The sequence below is a fragment of the Chelmon rostratus genome, chromosome 2 (genome assembly GCF_017976325.1).
Source record: "Chelmon rostratus isolate fCheRos1 chromosome 2, fCheRos1.pri, whole genome shotgun sequence".
In the NCBI taxonomy this organism is placed as follows: Eukaryota; Metazoa; Chordata; class Actinopteri; order Chaetodontiformes; family Chaetodontidae; genus Chelmon; species Chelmon rostratus.
The window spans coordinates 21,703,298-21,723,259 of record NC_055659.1 but is presented as its reverse complement, the minus strand read 5'-3'; the positions used below and the strand labels follow the sequence as shown (position 1 = coordinate 21,723,259).

General features: G+C 45.8%; 1 protein-coding gene across 1 annotated transcript; it reads left to right on the top strand.

Moving 5' to 3' along the window:
• Positions 1-1,426: 1,426 nt before the first annotated feature.
• On the top strand, positions 1,427-19,754 carry tnks1bp1 (tankyrase 1 binding protein 1). Its single transcript, XM_041946688.1, has 10 exons — positions 1,427-1,557; positions 3,625-4,599; positions 5,572-7,765; positions 15,621-15,724; positions 16,274-16,358; positions 16,538-16,673; positions 16,794-16,930; positions 17,020-17,216; positions 17,340-17,425; positions 18,542-19,754. Exons 2-9 carry the CDS (start codon positions 3,635-3,637, stop codon positions 17,413-17,415), a joined length of 3,894 nt encoding a protein of 1,297 aa, XP_041802622.1. The 5' UTR covers positions 1,427-1,557; positions 3,625-3,634; the 3' UTR covers positions 17,416-17,425; positions 18,542-19,754.
• The last annotated feature ends 208 nt before the right edge of the window (positions 19,755-19,962 follow it).

The window sequence follows — 19,962 nt, the reverse complement described above, 5'->3', positions numbered from 1 at the left end:
CACACACACACACACACACGGAGAGAGAGAGAGGATAATTGATATAGGAAGGGTTGTTCCTCTGGTTTGCTGAGTGTCAAAGATCATTTCACTTGTTTGTGTTTCCGCAGGCAACGCAAATGACGCTGTAAAGGCCCAGGTGTTATGCAAACGACTGTTTAGTGTGAGAGCCTGATGGCCGCTTCCTGCTGTTAGGATGACCCTGGTAGCCTCGGTGCTCTCCATCAAGCAGTGAGAGCTGCCTGGATCCAATTCCTTTTCACTGTGTGTAAACGGGCTTCGCCTCAGTCAGAACCTGTTTATCCAGTCAATTGAACCGCGTTCTGCCATCAAGCTACAGTGGATTTACAAACTATTTCCGTTTGAGAATTTCAAAACAAAAGCGCCTACTGCAGAACTTTCCAAATATAATTCTGCTGTCATGTCAGATTAGAGGTGAGTAACTTCAGCCCATTCACTGAGTTCTTTTACAATTGTTATTATTTCTTGGTTACACCTAAGCATTACAGATATAGCTTTTCACATTGCTTACCCACCTCACATACTGCCAGGATCCAGCGGTTTAGTCCAGAGCTTTGATCATTTTTGTGCTTGTTCCAATCTCTACTCATTACAGTTACTCTGAAAGCCACTGTGGTGTCTTAACAAAGGTGGTATACTGAAAAATAGGCTACAGAGGCTTAAAAAAAGCTGCATACATGCAAGGTAAATTAACTATTTCCCCTGTAATAATTGACCCAATTAACTGTGAAATGTGTAAAAACAACCGTAGTAAAGTATGGCAACTTATCTCCACACCCATGCCCCCTTGTTTGACAAAAAAAGGAAAAAAGAAAGGAAATAGCAAAAGTACTTACTTTATTGCCCCTTAGGTATAAAACAAGATAAAACATGATAGTGCCCTCTAAAGTTGCCCAGTGTTCAAACTCCAGGGTACCCTTCCAGTGAAGAAAATGTGATTCAGTCTACTATGAGGGCCCTTAAAATGGAGAAACTGTGATGCAGGAACTGTTTCACCACAAATACATTGTGTCTTTCTCTGTGCTGTTACCCCACTGGCCTTTTAGCATTTCTACCCCATGTCCTTCAGCCTGCCAGCCTGATGCCCACCCTTCTGCAGGAATTAAGTATGTAGCCTCATTATCAGGGCTTCTATTTCCTGAATACAAGCTGAAATCACTGTGTCAGTCTAAGGACTCTATTTGTAATCCAGCACTGACTCTGTGGCACGCAATGTCTTGTTTAATTGGGGTACCTCTCAAAGAATTCCTTGCGCTTTTGTTTTGAAGTAAACACACGCCACTTCCTGTCTAAACGCGTCTCGCCATATGTGGCTTGACGCCGGGCAGCGTGGCTGGACCTGAGGCCGGCAGAGGGAGTGTCTGCTGGGTGTAGGAGCAGTCTGACGTCTAGTTAGTGTGAATGACTTGGACTGAAAAAAAACACTCTCTCAGCAGCTCAGCGGCCGAGACGATCGCGGAAAACGGAGGAACAGTTTTCTTTTGTAACTTCTTCCCGCTTCCTTCCTCCACCTGTATGCCTGCGTGAAGACTAAAGGTAAAAAAAAATACTTTATGCTGCTAACGAAGCGTAATATCTCACCGGTGGGAAAGTTCGTAGAGCTGCTGTTTAGAGCAGGTGCACCTTCTTATTCTCGCCTTTGTCACGTAAATGTTCTGCGTAACGTTAAATGTGGATTGTTGATTGTGAGCGTGCATGTGGACTGTCCTCTCACTATCCACAGCTTGAACTCATCGTAAAGTTAACTTCATTTATCTCGGTTTCCTTTGCACAGTTGCAGAGGATCCACTGCTGGTTCAACGACTGGGAGTTCATTGTTGACGCGGTTATAAGTAACTTATTAACAGCCCGCGGTGAAACATATGTACTGCTGTAACGTTTAATGTCCGCTACCGGTCGTTACATCGCGATGTTTGGCTCTCTGGCAGCTGGACCGGTCCCAAACTACGTGGTTAGCTTCTCACAGCATCACTCCTAAACGAATAAATCATTTTAGTTGTGGTGTCCACCCACAGCTGAGGCGCTGAAGGCAAACACAGATAAAGAAAGAAACAACGCTGCTGCAGATTGATTTTTCACTCAGTCCCACAGTCCGTGAATGTGTCATAAACAAGCAACAGGAATAATCTATCAGCTGCAGCTCTATCTGCCAGACACTGTTTGCTTCTCAGGAATTCCACTGTGAGAAAAAGAGTGAGGGGAGGCGGATACGAAGAGGACACATCATTTCACCACACTGGGCGGCGAAAGCAGCTTTAGGAGTCCCTCTGATCCCTTTACACAATATCATGCACGCCCAGAGGTGTAGTGTTGTCTGAGCAATGCAGCAAGAGGGTAATTGCAAAAGGCATCACATGCAGAAAGACTTAAGTGCACACACGCACGACTGTCGTCTGCAATCAGAACAGTTTATGTAAAGCAGATGTGGACTGATAACATGAGAGCGACACGGCGAGGGTTTTGCTGACACATTGAAATGCACAGTGTCATCCTGTGAGGCGTGGAGTTACTGGTTTGTGTCAAAGTCTTACAGGTCAGACCGGATAGCACAAAGCCTGTGGTATTTGGTGTAACAAATTTGGAAACAGTACTGTTATCGTGCTCACACGCTGTGTAAATTTGGCCTTTGGTGTGTGAATGTTAGCCGTGCTCATGTGACAGCTCTTACATGGGAGCTCATTTGCCTTTCAGTGGTTTTCGGCCCAATTGGAGGTCCGGTGTGATTGTGTCTTCCCTGCAGACCTTGTTGTTGATGTGTGTGGATGACTCATCAGGCCTGCTCCAGCCTCTGACAGCATGTCTCTATTGTAGTCCTGTTGGATATTAAATGAGGTTTAAAAATGTCAAGACTGTGTGGCAGCTGGCTTCACTCCCACTGTCAAAATCACATATTGTAACAGTGTAATACCACACATCAGGTCTGCGAATGGTCACATTTAGCAGCACTGTTTTTCACGATATCCATTTGCATTATCACTGCTACATTTTTCAGGTATAATAGATTATGATCTTGTGTTGAAGAGAGTAGTGTTGCCTAATCACATGAGTTGTTTGCTTGCTGGCTGCACTTTGAAACTGAAAAAAAATAGCTTGTCCTTCATAATTGTGATCGGTTATGACCGGACAATGCAGGGATTCTAGCTACATACACGCATCTTATCCACCCATCCTGTGTATGGCTTCTCTCTGTTCATTTAGATTGACTTTAAGTCAAGTTTTGGACATCCTCAGATGATAGATGAGCGCTCACAGATTGCTTGCAACATTACAATTATCCCCCAGGCTGAGAAATTGTCAGATCTTGGCTGTGAGGGAGAAACTAAAACCCGAAACACATTTTTTTGTTATTCGAAAACTAAAGTGAGGAAGAAAACTAAGTGAGAACATGATTCCCAGCAGGAAGACTCTTCTTATTTTCTGGTGTTTGTTCAGTGTGAGTGATTAGTTTCTCTTTGCAGCTGTGCTTTCAACAATCTGATCCGACCAGACTTATCCAGTCTTCTTTGTAACAACATAACCGACTGGCTGTGTCTCGAGTGAGAGTGTTTTTTTCCCTGTGATTGTGCAGTTTGCCGTATGTAAACACCTCCTCTTCTCTTTCAGCGGCTCAGTTATGGAGAGCTCCGTCGAGACTTCCCAGACTGGTGGCATCTCTAAACCCAAGCCAGCTCTGGGCCCCAAACCTCGGCTCGCTCCCAAGCCCTTCTCTCTGCAGAAGAACACGAGCATTCGCTCCATCCGTGCCCCGAGGACATCGGCCACATCTGCCGCCGCGGGCGCGCCCGGGGTCAGACCCGCTTTGCTCACCTCTGCTCAGCAACCCGCCACCTCTGACTCCAAACCCAGCTCTGTGAGTGAGCTCGCCAAAGAGCAACCAAAAACAACCAAAGAAAGCAAAGCAGTTCCACATGGAGAAGATACTCTTGATTCTGGTGTAGGAAAATCAGATCCAGCCCCAGAAACCGCTCCACCCAAAGAGACACCCGAGTCCGAGCCGATCCAGAAAGATGACGTCGTCCAAACAAACCACAAAGCATCCACGGATACTAACTCAGAACAGAGAGACGGAAAAAAGGAGGAAGATGAAACTTCTGTTGTCCAAAAGCTTGAAGAATCAGGTGGCAACATTTCCTCTACAGCCAGTCCAGCGTATCAGCGGGGCAGCGTGAGAAAGCGGCTGCCCACGGAGCTCACCTCCATGTTTCAGTCAGGTGGCCCACCGCCGCTCCCCCAGCCCACTATCACCGTCTCTACAACCAGCACCAAAGACGATGCGAACAAGCCGGAGTCTTCAGACCCAGAGCAGACCCAGGCGACATCGGAGCCATCGAGCAGAGCGGGCGATGAGGGCGGACTGAAGGAGGATTATGACGGAGGATGCAGCATAAAACGCAGAATCAGCCTTCTGTTTGACTCGTCGTCGAGGCCGGAGGTCAAAACGAGGAGAGAGGAGCCGGAAATTCTCAACGGCGCAGGAGGCGTGAAGGCGAGAATCAAGAACTGGACCGCGGAAACGAGCTCTGAGCGTCCGAAGACTGAGAGGAGGCCTCAGGTTGTACCCCGATCTCACTCTAAGAGGTGAGTGACGTTCATGTTACGGTTATTGGCACATGTGGTGGTCAGTATTATTAACCAGGGTTGTACTAATTCATCTCCTGTGATCAGAAGTCTTTTCATGTCCACATTTAAGACTTTCAATTTGAACTCTCTGCTAAATATAATAAGCAGCAATAATGGGAGATGCAAGTTCCTGTTGAGGCAGGAATGATTGAGTGTCTTCTTCTTCTAAGTGTCTCCTTACTTACTGCACTTTGCTTGAACCTTCATAAGGGCGTGGTAAAATTTATGCCCTCAAATAACAAAGTTTAGATAAGAGTGCAAAGCAGACTGCAACTTGTTTATGCGGCTCGCAGCACTGAAAATACAAAAACAATGTCATCACTGTTGAAGTGAGATGGAAACCTTTACAGACGAATTCCTCAAAACCTGGCAGATAACAGCAAAACAAGCTGAATGGCTGGATACAAGTGGAGGAAAGTGAGGGAATGTGTTATTTTGGCGTTTGGATGAACCAATAGTTCTGCATTTTTGGTGTCATATCAATACAGCTGAGCACATTTCATCACACCAGGTCACACTGATGTGCCGATTCTCTTTCTTGTTGAGCATTAAATAAGAACATTGATACCACTCTCATGTCTGTGCGGCTTATATGAGGCCAGAGACAGCAGGCGATTAGCTTAGCTTTGCATAAAGACTGGAAACATTGGGAAACAGCTAGCCTTGTCCTGTCCAGAGCCTTTAAAACTCAGAATTAACAGTCTGCAGCCTCGGCTGGTTCCTGGCATCCTCACTGAAATGACAAGACTCCAGGACTCACAGCCTCAGGCCAGGAAATAGTTCATGCAAGCCTCAGCTCTTTACATTTCATTTTTTGCATAGTTTAAACAAACAAAACGGTTTAACGTGAGCTGTAGAGGTGCTGGTAGGCTCTCATCCAGCAGGATCATGAAAAATTTTCACCATTAACTACTGTTATCTCTTCCTCAGCTCTGAGCCAGAGACTGCGGCAACAGCAGAGAAAACACCCAAAATGCAACCTGTTGAGCCTCCTGCAACCGCGACATCGTCCAGTCAGGCGGTGGATCCTCCGCCAAAGGTCTCACCCGCTGAACAACCCACAGAGACGCCAATGGAAACGTCCAGACATGCTCTTACTGAAGACAAGTCAGCAGAAAGCCCGAGAGAGGTATCGGGAGAGCATCAGGAGAACAAATCAGCAGATGGTGACGCCCAGCTTCGCAGTCGTAGCCCATCTCCAAGCCAACCTGCCACTGATGAGGGAGACGCAGTGAGCGAGAGCGCTCAGCACGCCATGAAGAGGGACAGTGTCAAACGGCGCTCTGTTCGTTTTGGCGTCGTGGAGAGAGATGATGGAGGGCCTCCAGTGATCCTGGGCTCAGAGCCTGAATCCAGCGAAGAAGAAGAAGAAGAAGAAGAGGAAAATGCCTCCGCGGATGAAGCCGAGGAGGACGTCCCTGTGTCAGTGCCTGTCTACAGAAGAATAGGAATTGCTCAGAAGAAGGATGAAGAGGTGCAAGAGCAAGAAGCAGAACGACTGAAACATCTGGAGTTTGAAAGAAAACGGAGAGCAGAGGAGAATGAACAGTGGAGGCTTAAGCTAGAGGAGGAGCGGAAACGAAAAGAGGAAGAAGAAGAAAGGGAGAAGGAAAAAGCGAGGCAGAGGGAAGAGGAGGAGGAAAGGGAAAGAGAGAGGTTGAAGGTAGAAGAAATGGAGAGAGAGATGAAGGAGGAAAGGGAGAGGGAAAGGCTGAAAGAAGAGATGATGGAGAGGGAACGACAGATGGAGCTGATGCGGCAGAGAGAAGAGGAAAGAGAGAGGGTGATGCAGAGAGAGGAGAGACATAAACAAGACCAGGAGGAGAGAGAAAAAGAGAGGTTGAAGGAGGAGGAGAGGAAAGAGGAAAGACTGAGGGAGGAAAGAGAAAGACAGAGGCTGAGAGAGGAGGAGGAGGAGAGGTCCATTCATGAACATGAGGAACACAGATTGGAGGGAAAACTGAGAGAGGAGGAAATGAATAAAGAGAAAGAAAGAGAGGAGGAGTGGGAAAAGGAGTGGGTAAAGAAGACAGCCAGGCTGGGAGGAGGAGAAGAAGAAGAGGAGGAGGAGAGGGAAAGAGAGAAAGAGGAGAGACTTAAACAAGACCAGGAGGAGAGGGAAAAAGAGAGGTTGAAGGAGGAGGAGAGGAAAGAGGAGAGACTGAGGGAGGAAAGAGAAAGACAAAGGCTGAGAGAGGAGGAGGAGAGGTCGATTCATGAACACGAGGAACACAGATTGGAGGGAAAACTGAGAGAGGAGGAAATGAATAAAGAGAAAGAAAGAGAGGAGGAGTGGGAAAAAGAGTGGGTGAAGGAGACAGCCAGGGTGGGAGGAGGAGAAGAAGAAGAAGAGGAGAGGGAAAGAGAGAAAGAGGAGAGACTTAAACAAGAGGAGAGGGAGAAAGAAAGATTAAGAGAGGAGGCAGAGGAAAGAGAGAGGCAGAGGAGGCTGAAAGAGCAGCAAGAAAAAGAAGAGGAGATGGAGAGAATGAGGCAAATAGAAGCGGAGAGACAGAGAGAGGAGGAGAGAAGGGAAGAGGAAAGGAAGAGACAGATAGAGAAGGAAAGCGTGGAGGAGCTGGAGAGAAAAAAGCGAGAGGAATTGGAGAAAAAGCGAGCGCAAGAACTGGAAGAACAGCTGAGAGCGGAGGAAGAGAAAGGACGGGATGGGCGAGGAGAGAGCGCGGTGGACGAGCCGAATTTAATCAGCTTCGACTCTGAGGATGCGCCTCAGAAGTCACAATCACCGTATTCTCCCATCGCAAAGGCCTGCAAGCCCACAGAGAGCGAGATGGACATGGTCTACGACGACTTCTCCGTCAGACGGCCCCTGCAGGTGGACTTTGACGATTTCTCCGTCAAAACAAAGCGATGGGGCTCGCAGCCTAAAGTGGAAACCAGTCCGCTCATCCACGTTTGGGCGCCCGACCCCGTGGACAAGGAGGAGGTGGAGGAGCTGGTGCCCCTTGATGTCAGCCCGCAGGAAAGCAAAGTGCCCGAGCAGGTGGAAAAACCAGACAGCCCAGAACCAACGTTAGCCCAGGAACGTCCGGAGAGGGAGGAAGAGGGGGAGACGAAGGAGGACGAAGTCGAGGAAGCAGAAGAAGAAGAAGACAAGAAGGAGGTAAATGCACCTGGATTTGTGTCCGTGTGTGATAGTTTGTTGTTGTCATCACCAGCACAGTTGCGTATAAACGGGTTAACAGCTGAATTAGTCGGGTGAGGTGACGGAGGCAGGAGCGTACGTGTAGCTTTTACTCCACTGAATCACACCAGCCTGGCAGCCACACACACCTCGCCCGCGCCAGCACAGCGCCATTCCTGAGCACGAGGAAAAACATCTTGCCATACTTGATTCAGCCCGGTTCAGTCACAGCTTAACAGCTTGTGTGTGTGTGTGTGTGTAGGTGTGTCATTGAGCAATGAAACAAGCATGGCCTGAAATCTGTATCTACATGCCATGTGTCGGTGGTGTCACCTGGCAGCGAGGGCTTGTTCCTTAGAGTTAGCAAACAGCGGAGTATGGAGTGTTTGAGGGAGGTAAGTGTTGACTTGAAGAGGCAGACATGCAACTGTGGATTTCTTTTCACATCCTGTCGGTGTGAATGCTGGAAGCAGACGGCGCATGTTCTTCTGCGCACAAAACCCTTTATTTCTATTATCCTTCCACATTTGTCAACGCAAAATGACACATCAAAATATTCTGCTCAATTAGGACATTCCCGCTGTCACTTTTCTCATTCACACCTTTAAAAAATATTCCAGGTTTTCCAGGAAAATCCAAATGAATGGACGGAATGTTCAAAATTGACGCATTCTCACACTCTTTCAGCTCTCGTCTGCTCGTTCATTCTTTCAGCTAGAAACTCCGTTCGAAGTTTCAACCGTCCACAACGCTGTGGACTTCTTCACACTCGTTCAGCTTTTTCATGTCATTCACACGTTTGATACGATCACAGTTTCTGCCCCTGTCAGATTTTTACATTTAGTGTGTATGGGGCGGAATGTTCGGAGCTGGAGTGGGTGACATCATCGCTAGAGTGAGCAGAGCTTTAAAATCATCAAAAAAACACAACCTCTCTTAAACTTGCGCTTACTCTTTTTTTACATCAAAACACAGGAAAATCTGTGCTGGTTCTACACACGTAACTATGGAATCACACTGACTCACACACACACTCACGCACTGTGAGCCTCCCAGTGGCAGGAGTGCCAAGGAGCTGCCCCGTAAGCTCCAATGTAAAGTGAAAAAAGACATTTCAGGAGGGAGGCAGAAACAGGGAGGGGGGGTTTCTCAGCTCCTCCAATTCACAAGTTTTTGACACTGCACACACAAACGTCACACGGGCCCTCCTCTCTCTTACGGCATCTTAACGCAGGTGATAAGAGCTACGGTGGTTGAGCTAGAAGCAGGGGAATGAGAGGTGCGCCTCAGCTAGAAATCTCTATGAAATGAGCTCTCTGAGCCCAGAGTCAGGCGGCAGTCACCATCACCATGGCAACCTTTGGCTGCAGTTGGGGACACGGCTTATTGAGATGAGCTAATTAGTGCAGTTTGACACACACACACAGGAATATTACATTATCATACTTTTCAAGCATTTTTCAAGTATCTTCTCATTCAGACTTCCTGCCAGAAACTCGCTATTCACGCGCTATTCACATGAATTAGACCATTTTCCACTTCTCCAACTCTTTCTGCTCTATCAGCTGCTTCTTTAAACCGAGTAAGCATTTTCTGAATCTCCCAGGCAACAGTACGTCAAGCTGTTGGTGTATGTATGCAGCTGTGTGGTCATGACGGTAACAGGAAGTGAGGTTACGCCTTCCTGTGCACGCGTCCCACAATGTTCCTTCTTCTACATTCACTTTATTCTCATGTTTGCGCGAGGAAACATTGATTTTTGAATTCAAAGGCAGTTTAAAAGAAAAAGACGTGGCGTGGTCGCATGACAGGGATGGATTATTTCACATGGGCACCTTGGATGGGTTATCTCCAGCAGCTGTGGGTGAGTCTTTGCGTGCTTGTTGTTTTGCGAAGCCAGCTCAGCAAGTGCAGCAGAACCACTCAGATAGCTAGCTGCGATGACCACCAGCAAATTAAAGCAGCACTGAATACACCATAGGAGTGTCTAGCCATTTTATGATAGCAGTCCAGTTTTGAGACAAAGCGCCCACAGATGAAAAATGATTATAAAATGCTTGATTCAAGGTCTGTGGTTAATTCAAGTGTAAAGCTTTGATTTGTCTAGAATCTTTCCATCAATCTGATGAACTGCTTTGGTTTGTTCGGTGTTTAAGGATATAGATGAAAACTTTGACCACTTAATCTTACAAATCTAACAATTATTAACTTTTCAGTAGTGCTGCTGTGCATATAAGATACATAGATAACATAAGGCTGCTTCTCACAGAAAGGTTTTTTTTTTGCTTCAGCTGATTCACACATTCAAAGGCCCATTGAAGATCAAGTACAGCTGCAGTCAACAAACCATGTCTGAGCAAACTTCTGGGTGGAACACAAATACACGTCTCTGTACTGCCTGAGAGGAAGCAGTCATAATAAGCTGGGAGTGTCACAGTCAGCTAATGTTGCTGGGAAATTTTAGTCACTTTGGCGGCCTCGTTATAGGTAACAGAGTAACAGACAGTGAAGATTGCCGCCTTAAAAAAAAAGCGTGCACACAATTTGAAGTGCAAGGTCAAGCCCGTTAAGTGTCTAAATGAATGAGCAGGAATGAGCAATAAAAATCTGATAATGACAGAGAAACATGATCGCACTTTACCGTGGAAAGAGACAAGGAAGGCAAACATGAACAATTCAAGGTGAAAGAAGCAAAGAGTGAGCTATTAGAGAACATCAGCGTGAGTGAACAGCTGACAGGGACCTGCCAGTCAAGACAGATCGGTCCACCACCTGTTAGAACATGCAACATTTTTTGCAGAGTTAATGAAAACACCGAACCCTGGAGCCCTGTACAGCGCGAGGGTGTGTGTGCGCCTTTGTTATATTGTGGTTCTGTTTGCTGTGTGGCGTGCACACTTCCGCAAACAAACCAACCCATAAAGACCTGTGAGCTACTGTAAGGCCCACTGTACACCACGACTGAACTGCAGGAAGGCCATTAGTACTGAAGCTCGGTTTGTCACGATTGTGTGAGCACAGCCCTTCTTTCACCACTGAGAGGCGCTGCTGCTCTTAAAAACCATACTTCCTTATTCTGCACCGCAGGCGCCAACAAGTTTATTTCATCACACTGCTAGAATATGACTAGTATAGCCTTAAACGGGATGTCTTAATGAATAACATGTAACCTTTTTATGCTGCAAGAAAACCTGCACAACAAAGACACTGTTGTATGGCAGAGAAAAGCTTTTTATTTTGACAGAGCAGAATGAGGAAAATGTTTACTGAGCAAACAGAGGCTGGCAGCCAACCGTGCACCAGCATTCAGGCTACTGACTCAAAGACAGAGACAGACAGACAGACGGACAGACGGATGGATAGATCTTATAGTGGGAAGAGTTAGGTGCTATGTGGTCCTTGTTTCCTCATTTGGAGTCTACAGGGCAGCGTGTCAGAATGACCATACATGGTGCCCGTCTTTCTCTGTCTTGTCTCTCTACTCAAACTCTCCACCCCGTTTTGAGCGCGCCCGTCGCCCCCCTACGCACACAAACACACACACACAAAAGAGGATGGGCTAAAGCACAGACAAGAAAGTTGTCCACTGTCCATTCTTTCAGTCATCTAGCGCTCCCTGTTGCTCAAACTTTCTCTCAACTTTCCAAAAGTCTTCCTGTTTTGCTGCTCTGCCTTCTCCTCGCACAAAGACCCGGTTCATTCAGCTACCTGCATTTACCTACGGGAAGGAGGGAGGTACAGAAAGCACCTTGGCCCAGCCCGCCGCACCTTCCTTCCCCCGGGATTTTCCAGGTCCGAGCACAGACCAGCGCTTTGTTTTGACGCTCTCTGAAACCGTTCAGGTCTAGAGGAGATAAAGGGGCGATCTGCCTCTCTGTACCTGGCTTTGGATGTGTTGGAGTGGCACATATTTCCCACGCTGCTTCTTTTTTGCCCCCCCTCCTGAATGGAAAATGGAGTTGTGATGTGAACTGGGACGTAGGTACACAAGCAAACAGGCTTGACTGTGGCAGATCAAGTCAGCAGGGAGACAGAGGGGGCTCATGACAGGAGGTAATCCTTCAAATTGTTTTGAGCAGGACAAAAAGCTTCTTTGCTATTTTCTTACTTTCAAATTTTAAACAAAAAAGGGAAATTTTTGACATAGTGTCTTTTAAGAGCCTGATAATGTGATGATGGGAAGGTCTTTCTGTTTAGGATGACACATCCATCATAGTGAGCTGCAGTGGAATACTGTTGTCACAGTGCAAACACATGGCTGGTCAGACTGTTTACTTCTTGACAGCAAATAATAGACTTTTCCCGGAAGTTTGTGTGACCTGAACCGTAAAAGTATGGAGAGAGGATGGATCCCACTCAGATGGACTATATCTCGCTTTGTATGACGTCGAAAACCTTTTTACAGAAGATAATTTGCGCTCTCTTCACTTCCTGAAAGCGAGACCACAGACCCAACCCACGGAATCCCTTCATCTCTAACAAAGCTGAACCTCAGTTTCTCCGGTGACCCAGTTCCCATGGTGACCCTGGCGCCTGGACGAGCAGCTGTGTGAGCTTCTCAACCATGCAGTACTTGGGAGGGAAACTGTCGGCAGCCCAGCTGCAGGTGGCGGGCTGGGTGGGCAGCGTGCGGCGCTCCTTGCAAGGGGCTCTGGAGTTGGTGTGGGGCTCCGCAGAAGAGAAGCAGGAGGAGGAGGAAGAGGAGGATAAAGAGGAAGAAGATGAAGGTGGAGAAGGAGGAGGAAGGTTTCAGAGAGCCGTGTCACCGCTTCGTAGCTTCGCCAGACGTAGCAGGAGGTCCCTGCGTCGCTTCTCCATCAGGAGTCGGCAGACTCTGCAGAGGAGAGCCAGTGAAACCTGCTCTGTAAGAGCTGATATAGTAACGCAGTAGATGCCAGTGAATGCTCTTAAATGTTCTTCTCCTATCACATCCAGGCCAAGTCTAATAAAAAAAGAATTGCTTAATGACTATTAGATTTTACATGAGTGGCCTTTAAAGGCTTGGCTAGCTCATTACAGTTGACATTAGGTACAATGATAAATGAACATAGCTGCTTTTAGGGCCAGGGTTCATCAAATTAAGGCTGGGGTTTAGCTGCTCTTTAAAGTTGCCTCTTCTAATATTTCCTCCCTCTTATGTTAGCCATGCAAATGTAAGAAGGGAAGTGCAGCAGGCATTGGCTGTCTGTTTCAGGAAGGGTGCTGATAAATGTCCAAATGTAGTGTTTTATCAGTGCGCATATGTACCACTTTCCCTCTGTGTCTGTGGTGTGTGTCAGAGATAAAGCAGAGGACTATAACAAAGTGGGACACAGGCAGGGCTTATCCAAGTATGGCTGTTTATGTCTGTGCCCTCTCTATCTGCTGCTGCCTTTTGTTTTACAGGAAATATGCCGCCAAAAAACGGCATGATAGCACATACATATATCAGGTTTTATTTATTTTAATCCCTCGCTGCGCATTTTATCGTAATCTGTTTTGGGTGCCAGCTGTAATAAGGAGGCAGTTTTTGAGGCATATGCATGCTGAGGTCTGTCGTGTTAGTTTTGAGCCCTTCACTGTGGCTGCTGGCTGCATGTGAGTGTGAAAGTGTGTGTGTGTGTGTGTGTGTCTGTGGGTGTGGGTGTACATGCACAGGAGGCACATAGGCCTAGAAGGCGAATACAACCTGCAGGCTATTTCCACTTTTAATTTGATGATCCATCACTTTGCTTTGTTAGAGGTGATGTGTTGTTGACAGTCTTCATCTATTATTCTGGATTCGAAATGCTGTTATTTGTCCTTGTGGCATCTTCAGGATGTTTTCCCCTCCACTACACCATAAACAAGCTCTCTTACACATTCCATTGACTGTGACAAAAATGTGATGGAGGTAAGCTATAATAAAGCCGACTCTGTTTTGACTTGCACGCTGCACTGGCACACTCACTCATACACAGGTTTACTATGGGTTAGAGGTGTAGTGTTTGTTGTGGGGAGGTTTTTAACATCTGTTTCATGCGTCTGCACTCACAGAGGTTGTGGTTGAACTGAACATTTAGTTATTAGCAGAGTTTGTATGTACCACTGAATCTCTGCACATGCAGATTAAAGCTGCACTAACCGATACTTTTATCAACAGCGGTTTGAATGAGCACTGTAATGTAAAAGGTGCTACTCATAGTGGCAAACCCACAGGGAATCATCACCGTTCCCCTCAGTTTTACAAAGCATTTTGGCATCTTTCATCACTCTTTTGGTTTTCCGACCCTCAGTTTTACTGTTTTGGTTCGGTCTCACCTTCATCAACTTTGTTTCCAGCCACAGCGGACATGTTTTTTAACCAAAAAAATCTCTGATAAACCATGTGTGTGCTACCTGCTCAGCACCACATGCCAGACAGAAAATTTTAGCGACTTGCTGGTGAACGTAGTGGAGCATTTAGCTTGGTGGAGGAATGAATAATGGAGTTAAATTTGTAAGGTGGCCTGACACACGACTACAAATGAATGCTAATGACCTTTATCTACTAGATGTGCATGTTGGCAACTGTTTTGCTACCACGTTCACCACATCAGCTTAATGACAACAGAACATGTCATTGTTGTGTTTGTAGTTTCTTCCGCTGCCTCCAAGTTGTCAAAAAATTATTTTTACTGCTTCCAAGCATATTTTCATTCCAGGGTACTTTAGCATTCCTGAAACATAGACTTGAGAAAAGTGGATGGCCTGTTTCATCCCAAATCTGAAGATGACCCTCAGATGCACTTGCCTGTTCTCTTATTGTGCCGCTGCCAAGGAGGAAATATTTAGAAAATAGATTTTGTTTCTCTTTGAATTCACTGGAAGCGTTTTGGATCAGTATGACAGGGACATATCAGAGTCACATAACGACAAAATATGTAGGTGAACAACATGAAAAACTTGTGAGCCGCAGTGGCTCCTTGTATAATAAAGGCAGGATGGATTTGGAATATAATGTTACCACCTGTCGACTGTGTCTCTGTCAGAACAGACTTTGTTTCTCTCTAAACGCTGTGTGTGGCTGTAGGAAAATCACTAGAAGCCTATTCACTCGCGCCGCGATGTTGCCAGATAACAGCCGCTGTGCAAATGAAGCTGCTCCGTGAGTCCTGAGTAATAACCGAACTCATGAAGGAGATGAGATGTGTGTGAAATCCTGCGGAGGCCAGGGGTGTTTACTCGAGTGTTGTGTTGTATCCAGGTAACAATATGAGGCGGCACAACACTGGGATATGCCCCTTGATGAAATGTGAAGTGAGCTTAAAGGAATGTTTGTGAGGAAGTGCACACTAGCCGCTTTTGTTTGGAACCTGTGTGCGTGCGTGCGCCCATGCATTCCAGCATGTGGGCGTGACAGCACGAGCGCGTTTGTCTGCGTGCAGGCATATAGGCGTGTGAGCCGGCGCGTGTGCGTGCACACGCATGCTCATGGCGTTTATTGAGGACAGCCCAGCCTCTGTGACCGGCTCATTAAAAGATGCATGCTTGGCTGGTCCTTAGTCCTCTTTCGCTCTTTAGTTAGTGATCTTGGCTCAACACACGGTCCATTTTCTCCCTGCCTGAGCTCCACAATGTGACGTTCCAGTGTGCAGATTTACAGATCAAAAGAACGTTTACTTCACATTGATTTTCTGTGATGAAGCAGTTGATCCAGCAGAAAGACGGTGGATGTACTGGTAGATATCAATGTGCTTAACATGAAACTGGAGTTGAGTTTAGCAGAATACATCCCACAATCTCAAATGCTTCTGTCATGTTTTCACTGCTTCTGTTGTTCATGTTTTCTTGTTATTTCCCAATTTAATTTAATGTCCATCTTTCTGTCTCTCAGGCACAGGTTTACAGTTATTGCGTAGACGGTGAAGACAAAGACACCGATGCTTTGATAGACCTGCAGAATGAGGCCTGTGAGCAGACACCTGAAACGGCCGACAGGTAGGAAAGAGGTCTCCCTACGACGCACTGACAGTCCAACACGCTGTGAACTACAGGCTCACATCTGCCTTGTTTCTTGACGTGGCTTCACTTCCTTCATGTACCCTGATGGAGACAGACAGGACGAAACAGGTTTAAGCGCCGTTCTTTATGCCTTGTGCTGAAGGTGTGGCTTCACATTGAGGCGATTTGATTCAAACTGAGCACACCCTCAAATAGAAGCCCTATAGCTACGTATCTGACATTCAAGCCTTAAAGTAGGTCGCCCAAAGGTGCAGTTTGGTGGGTCTAGTTTATCTCTGGTTTCTCAGTATGTGTCAGGGAGCGTGTAGTGAATGTTTGTGCTTTTTGAACATAAATCCTGTGGCAGCACAACCAGCTGCACTCTAAAATGTAGAAGTAAGTGTTTTCAAGAGTTGAGCTCCTTGTGCCCCCTTGTGGTCAATAGAGCACAACACAGAAGCCCAGAAGGAGCTTTGTGAAATTGGACATTTTTGCTTCTCATTTCAAACTGTCCACATGATATTAAGTAGCTCTGTTTCTCTGCAGTCCAACGCCGGTCCCTGACCAAGTTCCTGAGAACTTGGATACCACAGATTCTCACACAGTGGCAGAGCTGTTTCCATTCCCTGAGGTCAGTCATTCTTTCTGGTCATCCTCCTGCCTCTGTGAATGATGACAGTCAACATCTGTAACATTCACTACAAGCATTAATGTGTGATGTTTGCTTGTTGCTTTGAATGTCTACCTGGGGAAGAAATTGTTTCTGTCACCTGTGCATTCAGTTGTATGAAGTGTTGTGTCTCTGCGCAGAGCTCCGCTCCTCTCCTCGACACCAGCGCACAGAGATCGAAGGCAGATCTGGGCAAGAGGCGAAATCGAACACGTCCGTCACGCTCGTTCCATGGAGTTTTGGACCAGAGGGACTGGAGGACCTGTGACTCCACAGGTTAGAACTGCATCCGTAATGATTTCTGGTGTCGCCATCAAATACAAATACAGGAGAAAAGCAGTCTGGAAACGTTGATATGCTGCATGTATTGACTGATCTGCTTGACTCTGTTTTTAGAAGGAAAGGAGGCACCTTCTAAGCAAAGGGACTCTGACTCTGAGGAGGAACAGCCGAAACCGAAGCTAGTCTGTTCTCCACCTCCCGCCTCTCAGAGAGTCCCCGTGTTCCCTGGGTTGAGCCCTGCAGCCTTACTAGTAAGTGCTCTCAGAGCTCCAGCTTGTACAAGCTGATAAAAATGGGCGCCATTCGAATCGAGTTAAGTGTGCTTAACTTCCTCCCCAAGGCTCAGCTAAAAAGGAGAACAGGTGGAGGAGGACCAGGAGGAGAGGAAGCAGAGGAAGACAAGGGAACAGGAGAGAGGGAAAGTCAAAAGGAGGAGGCGGCTCCATCTCCCTCGCAACTGCCCCGCTCTCCTCGCCCCGCCTCTCAGCTCGCAGGGGCTGCACGTGTGCTGCCACCTTTAGGCGGCACGGACGGAGGGTGAGAAACTACTTGCAAAACAGAATATACAAATCCTAGAGATGATGAGAATTAATTAATGAAAACTGCGGATGCTTTTTACATGTGAGACTCCTCTGAACTGTGACTCTGTGTGTCATTCAGTGCTGTCTCGTCTCCCGCTTGGCTGAAAGAACTGAAGTCTAAGAAGCGGCTGAGTCAGTATGATGGCGAGGCTTAACCAGCAACAGGTGAGTGACATGGATGAGGTGATAATTCATCATCATTATTCATTCAATAATAAAGACTTAGAAAAACTTAGAATCAGAACTTCTTGCTATACAAAGTTTGTCTTGCTATAGAAAAGAAGAGTTATTTTGTTGCCTTGTGATAGACTTATAGTAGTTATTAATAGAGGTCCATCACCTGCTATTAGAGGTATCATAGATTTTCCTTCTCTTGTCCATATTTGTGTATTTTTTGTTTTAGAATTTAGAATCAGTAAAACACATCAGGCAAAGGTTCCACCCACATTTCTTGCATTTTAGTAATAATGTACCTCTTTTTCCTTCTTTTTTTCTCATTTTACCAGCAGTCTCAGTTTGCTACAGGCACAAATTTGAGCTTCCTCTCATACAAAGTTGATCAGTTCATATGAAAAAAAAGCATCTTTCGGATGGCTTTCCTATTTAGCAACAGAATTTTCCATAATTTCAAGCGCATAAGAGCCTTCGCATCCCGTGAATTGTTCATGACATGTAGAGCATGACAGGACTTAACAGGATCAGCCATAGAGGAGAACTGAGCGTGAAAGTTTGAACATTTTTGACATTTGGCTTATACCCTGAATTACCTTCGAAGTGAAGGCATTATTTAAAAGGACTAATTTGCTTGTGAGTCATAAGACAGCTTAACAGGTTTGCGATAATAGAAAGCGGAGGGTTTAAACTTTCTGGCGATGCTGTCAGGAAGACTCATGTAATTTAAGGCAGACTTTGACTAAACTGACAGCAAAGACAAAAACAGGAAGTGGGCCATGTCTCCGCAAAGCTGTCTCATATCATGATCAGAATTGCGCACAGGGTCATTGCGCCTGAATGCAGTTTGCCTTGCTCCATTCTCTTTTACCTGTCTGTGCAACTGCTGCTCGCAGCAATATTCAGCTCAGCTTGCCTTTATGTCCACGGTTGTGGATTTGAGTGCCACTTGGGCCACCCATGCTAAAAATTAATGCACTCATGCTCGTGTAGAGTACTTGCAGAGAAACCCATCCAACAAATGATGTGATAAATGTTGATATATTGCATGAAGTCAGTGCCTTCTGTAGTGTGTGATTTGGAAACTTTTCTCTCTTTCCTTCCCTTTAGGAGACACTGTGCCACTGCTGTCCAGCAAGAATCAGTCGATCTCAGCTGCTGTTGCTGCTGACAAACACCTTGCCATGGTTGCTCCATTTTGAACTTTGAGTGCCTTATTTTGAATGTTTACCGAGATCCTGAGGCCATCAAGAACTCTTGTATTGTTTAACAGAAATGTGTTGCCACGGCTAAGTGCCAAGACTGTGATGCCTTCATGCCAAGTACATGTTTTATCTTTTGCTGTACAGAGGCAAAGCCATGGACTGTCTTAGTGTTTGAATGTGTTCATCATATACTGACAGGGACTGATGACACTAGGCCTTCAGCAGGGTCTACCTTCACACACACACAAACACACATATGTACAGAAAATACTGACTATAAACAATGGATTGCACCTTGTGTGTATTTAGTTTAAATTGTACAAAATGCCTTACATCCTTTTTCAAATCACAGACTGTCTCAAGTAAACCTTTAAGCACTTTAAAAAAAATTCTAATAAATTACCGTCCATATAGCACCTCTAAGCAATAGAATCATCAAATATCTACTGTAGTAACATGGTCAAGGTAATTTTTCTTTTTATTACACCATGAATGTCTGTCTTCTCTTTAAAGGCCCAGTATGTAGGATTTAGGGGGATCTGTTGGCAGAAATTGAATATAAGAATTATGTTTTCATTAGTGTATAATCACCTGAAAATAAGAATTGTTGTATTGAAGAATATCTACACAGAGAGCAGGCGCTCCTCCACAGAGGCTGCCATGTTTCCACAGGAGCCCAGAAGAGACAAACCAAACACTGGCTTTAGAGAGCGCCTCTCACATTTGGAGCAACTGCCTTGTAGGAGGGTGAGGCAAGGGGTGCTCAGTTGGTTGCAGTCTGCAACTTCACCACTAGATGCCACTAAATCCTACACACTGGAACTTTGAAGTAAGGTTCCATAAAACGTCAAGATGCCCAACCTGGTTTCATTAGAACGTCCAAATTTGTGGTCAGAACATCAACAGTGAACTGAGGATGTTTTGGGCATGCTATAACAGAATCAGAAAGAGTGTTCTGTAAAATCTTTAACCCCTAAAAATGCATTAATCTGCTCTCGATTCTATCCTGTGCCTTTTTAATGTTGAAGAATGACATGTCGTCAATGCTGTAATCGTTTATGATCAACATAATGTATGATAAGAGGAAATTGAGGGAGTTTTATTAAAAGTTTTTATATTAAATGAAAATCGAGAATGTGTTTTTTTAATGGGAAACTTAATGGGAAAGGTAGGCAGCAATGGAGCATGACGAAGCATGTGCATGTAAGCATGTAAAGTCAGTTTTCAGACACACACAATATTTATAACATAGACTCATCCGTGTTTTATAAGCAACCGTGTTGGATGCAGCTTTTTGGGCGCTGGATGAGGAGAAAAGTAAAGAAA

Excerpts from the sequence above, each read along its gene's own strand:
- tnks1bp1 (XM_041946688.1), top strand. The coding sequence starts at position 3,635 with ATGGAGAGCTCCGTCGAGACTTCCCAGACTGGTGGCATCTCTAAACCC. Across the intron at positions 4,600-5,571 it reads CCCCGATCTCACTCTAAGAG|CTCTGAGCCAGAGACTGCGG; the intron begins GTGAGTGACGTT and ends TCTCTTCCTCAG. Across the intron at positions 17,217-17,339 it reads TTAGGCGGCACGGACGGAGG|TGCTGTCTCGTCTCCCGCTT; the intron begins GTGAGAAACTAC and ends TGTGTCATTCAG.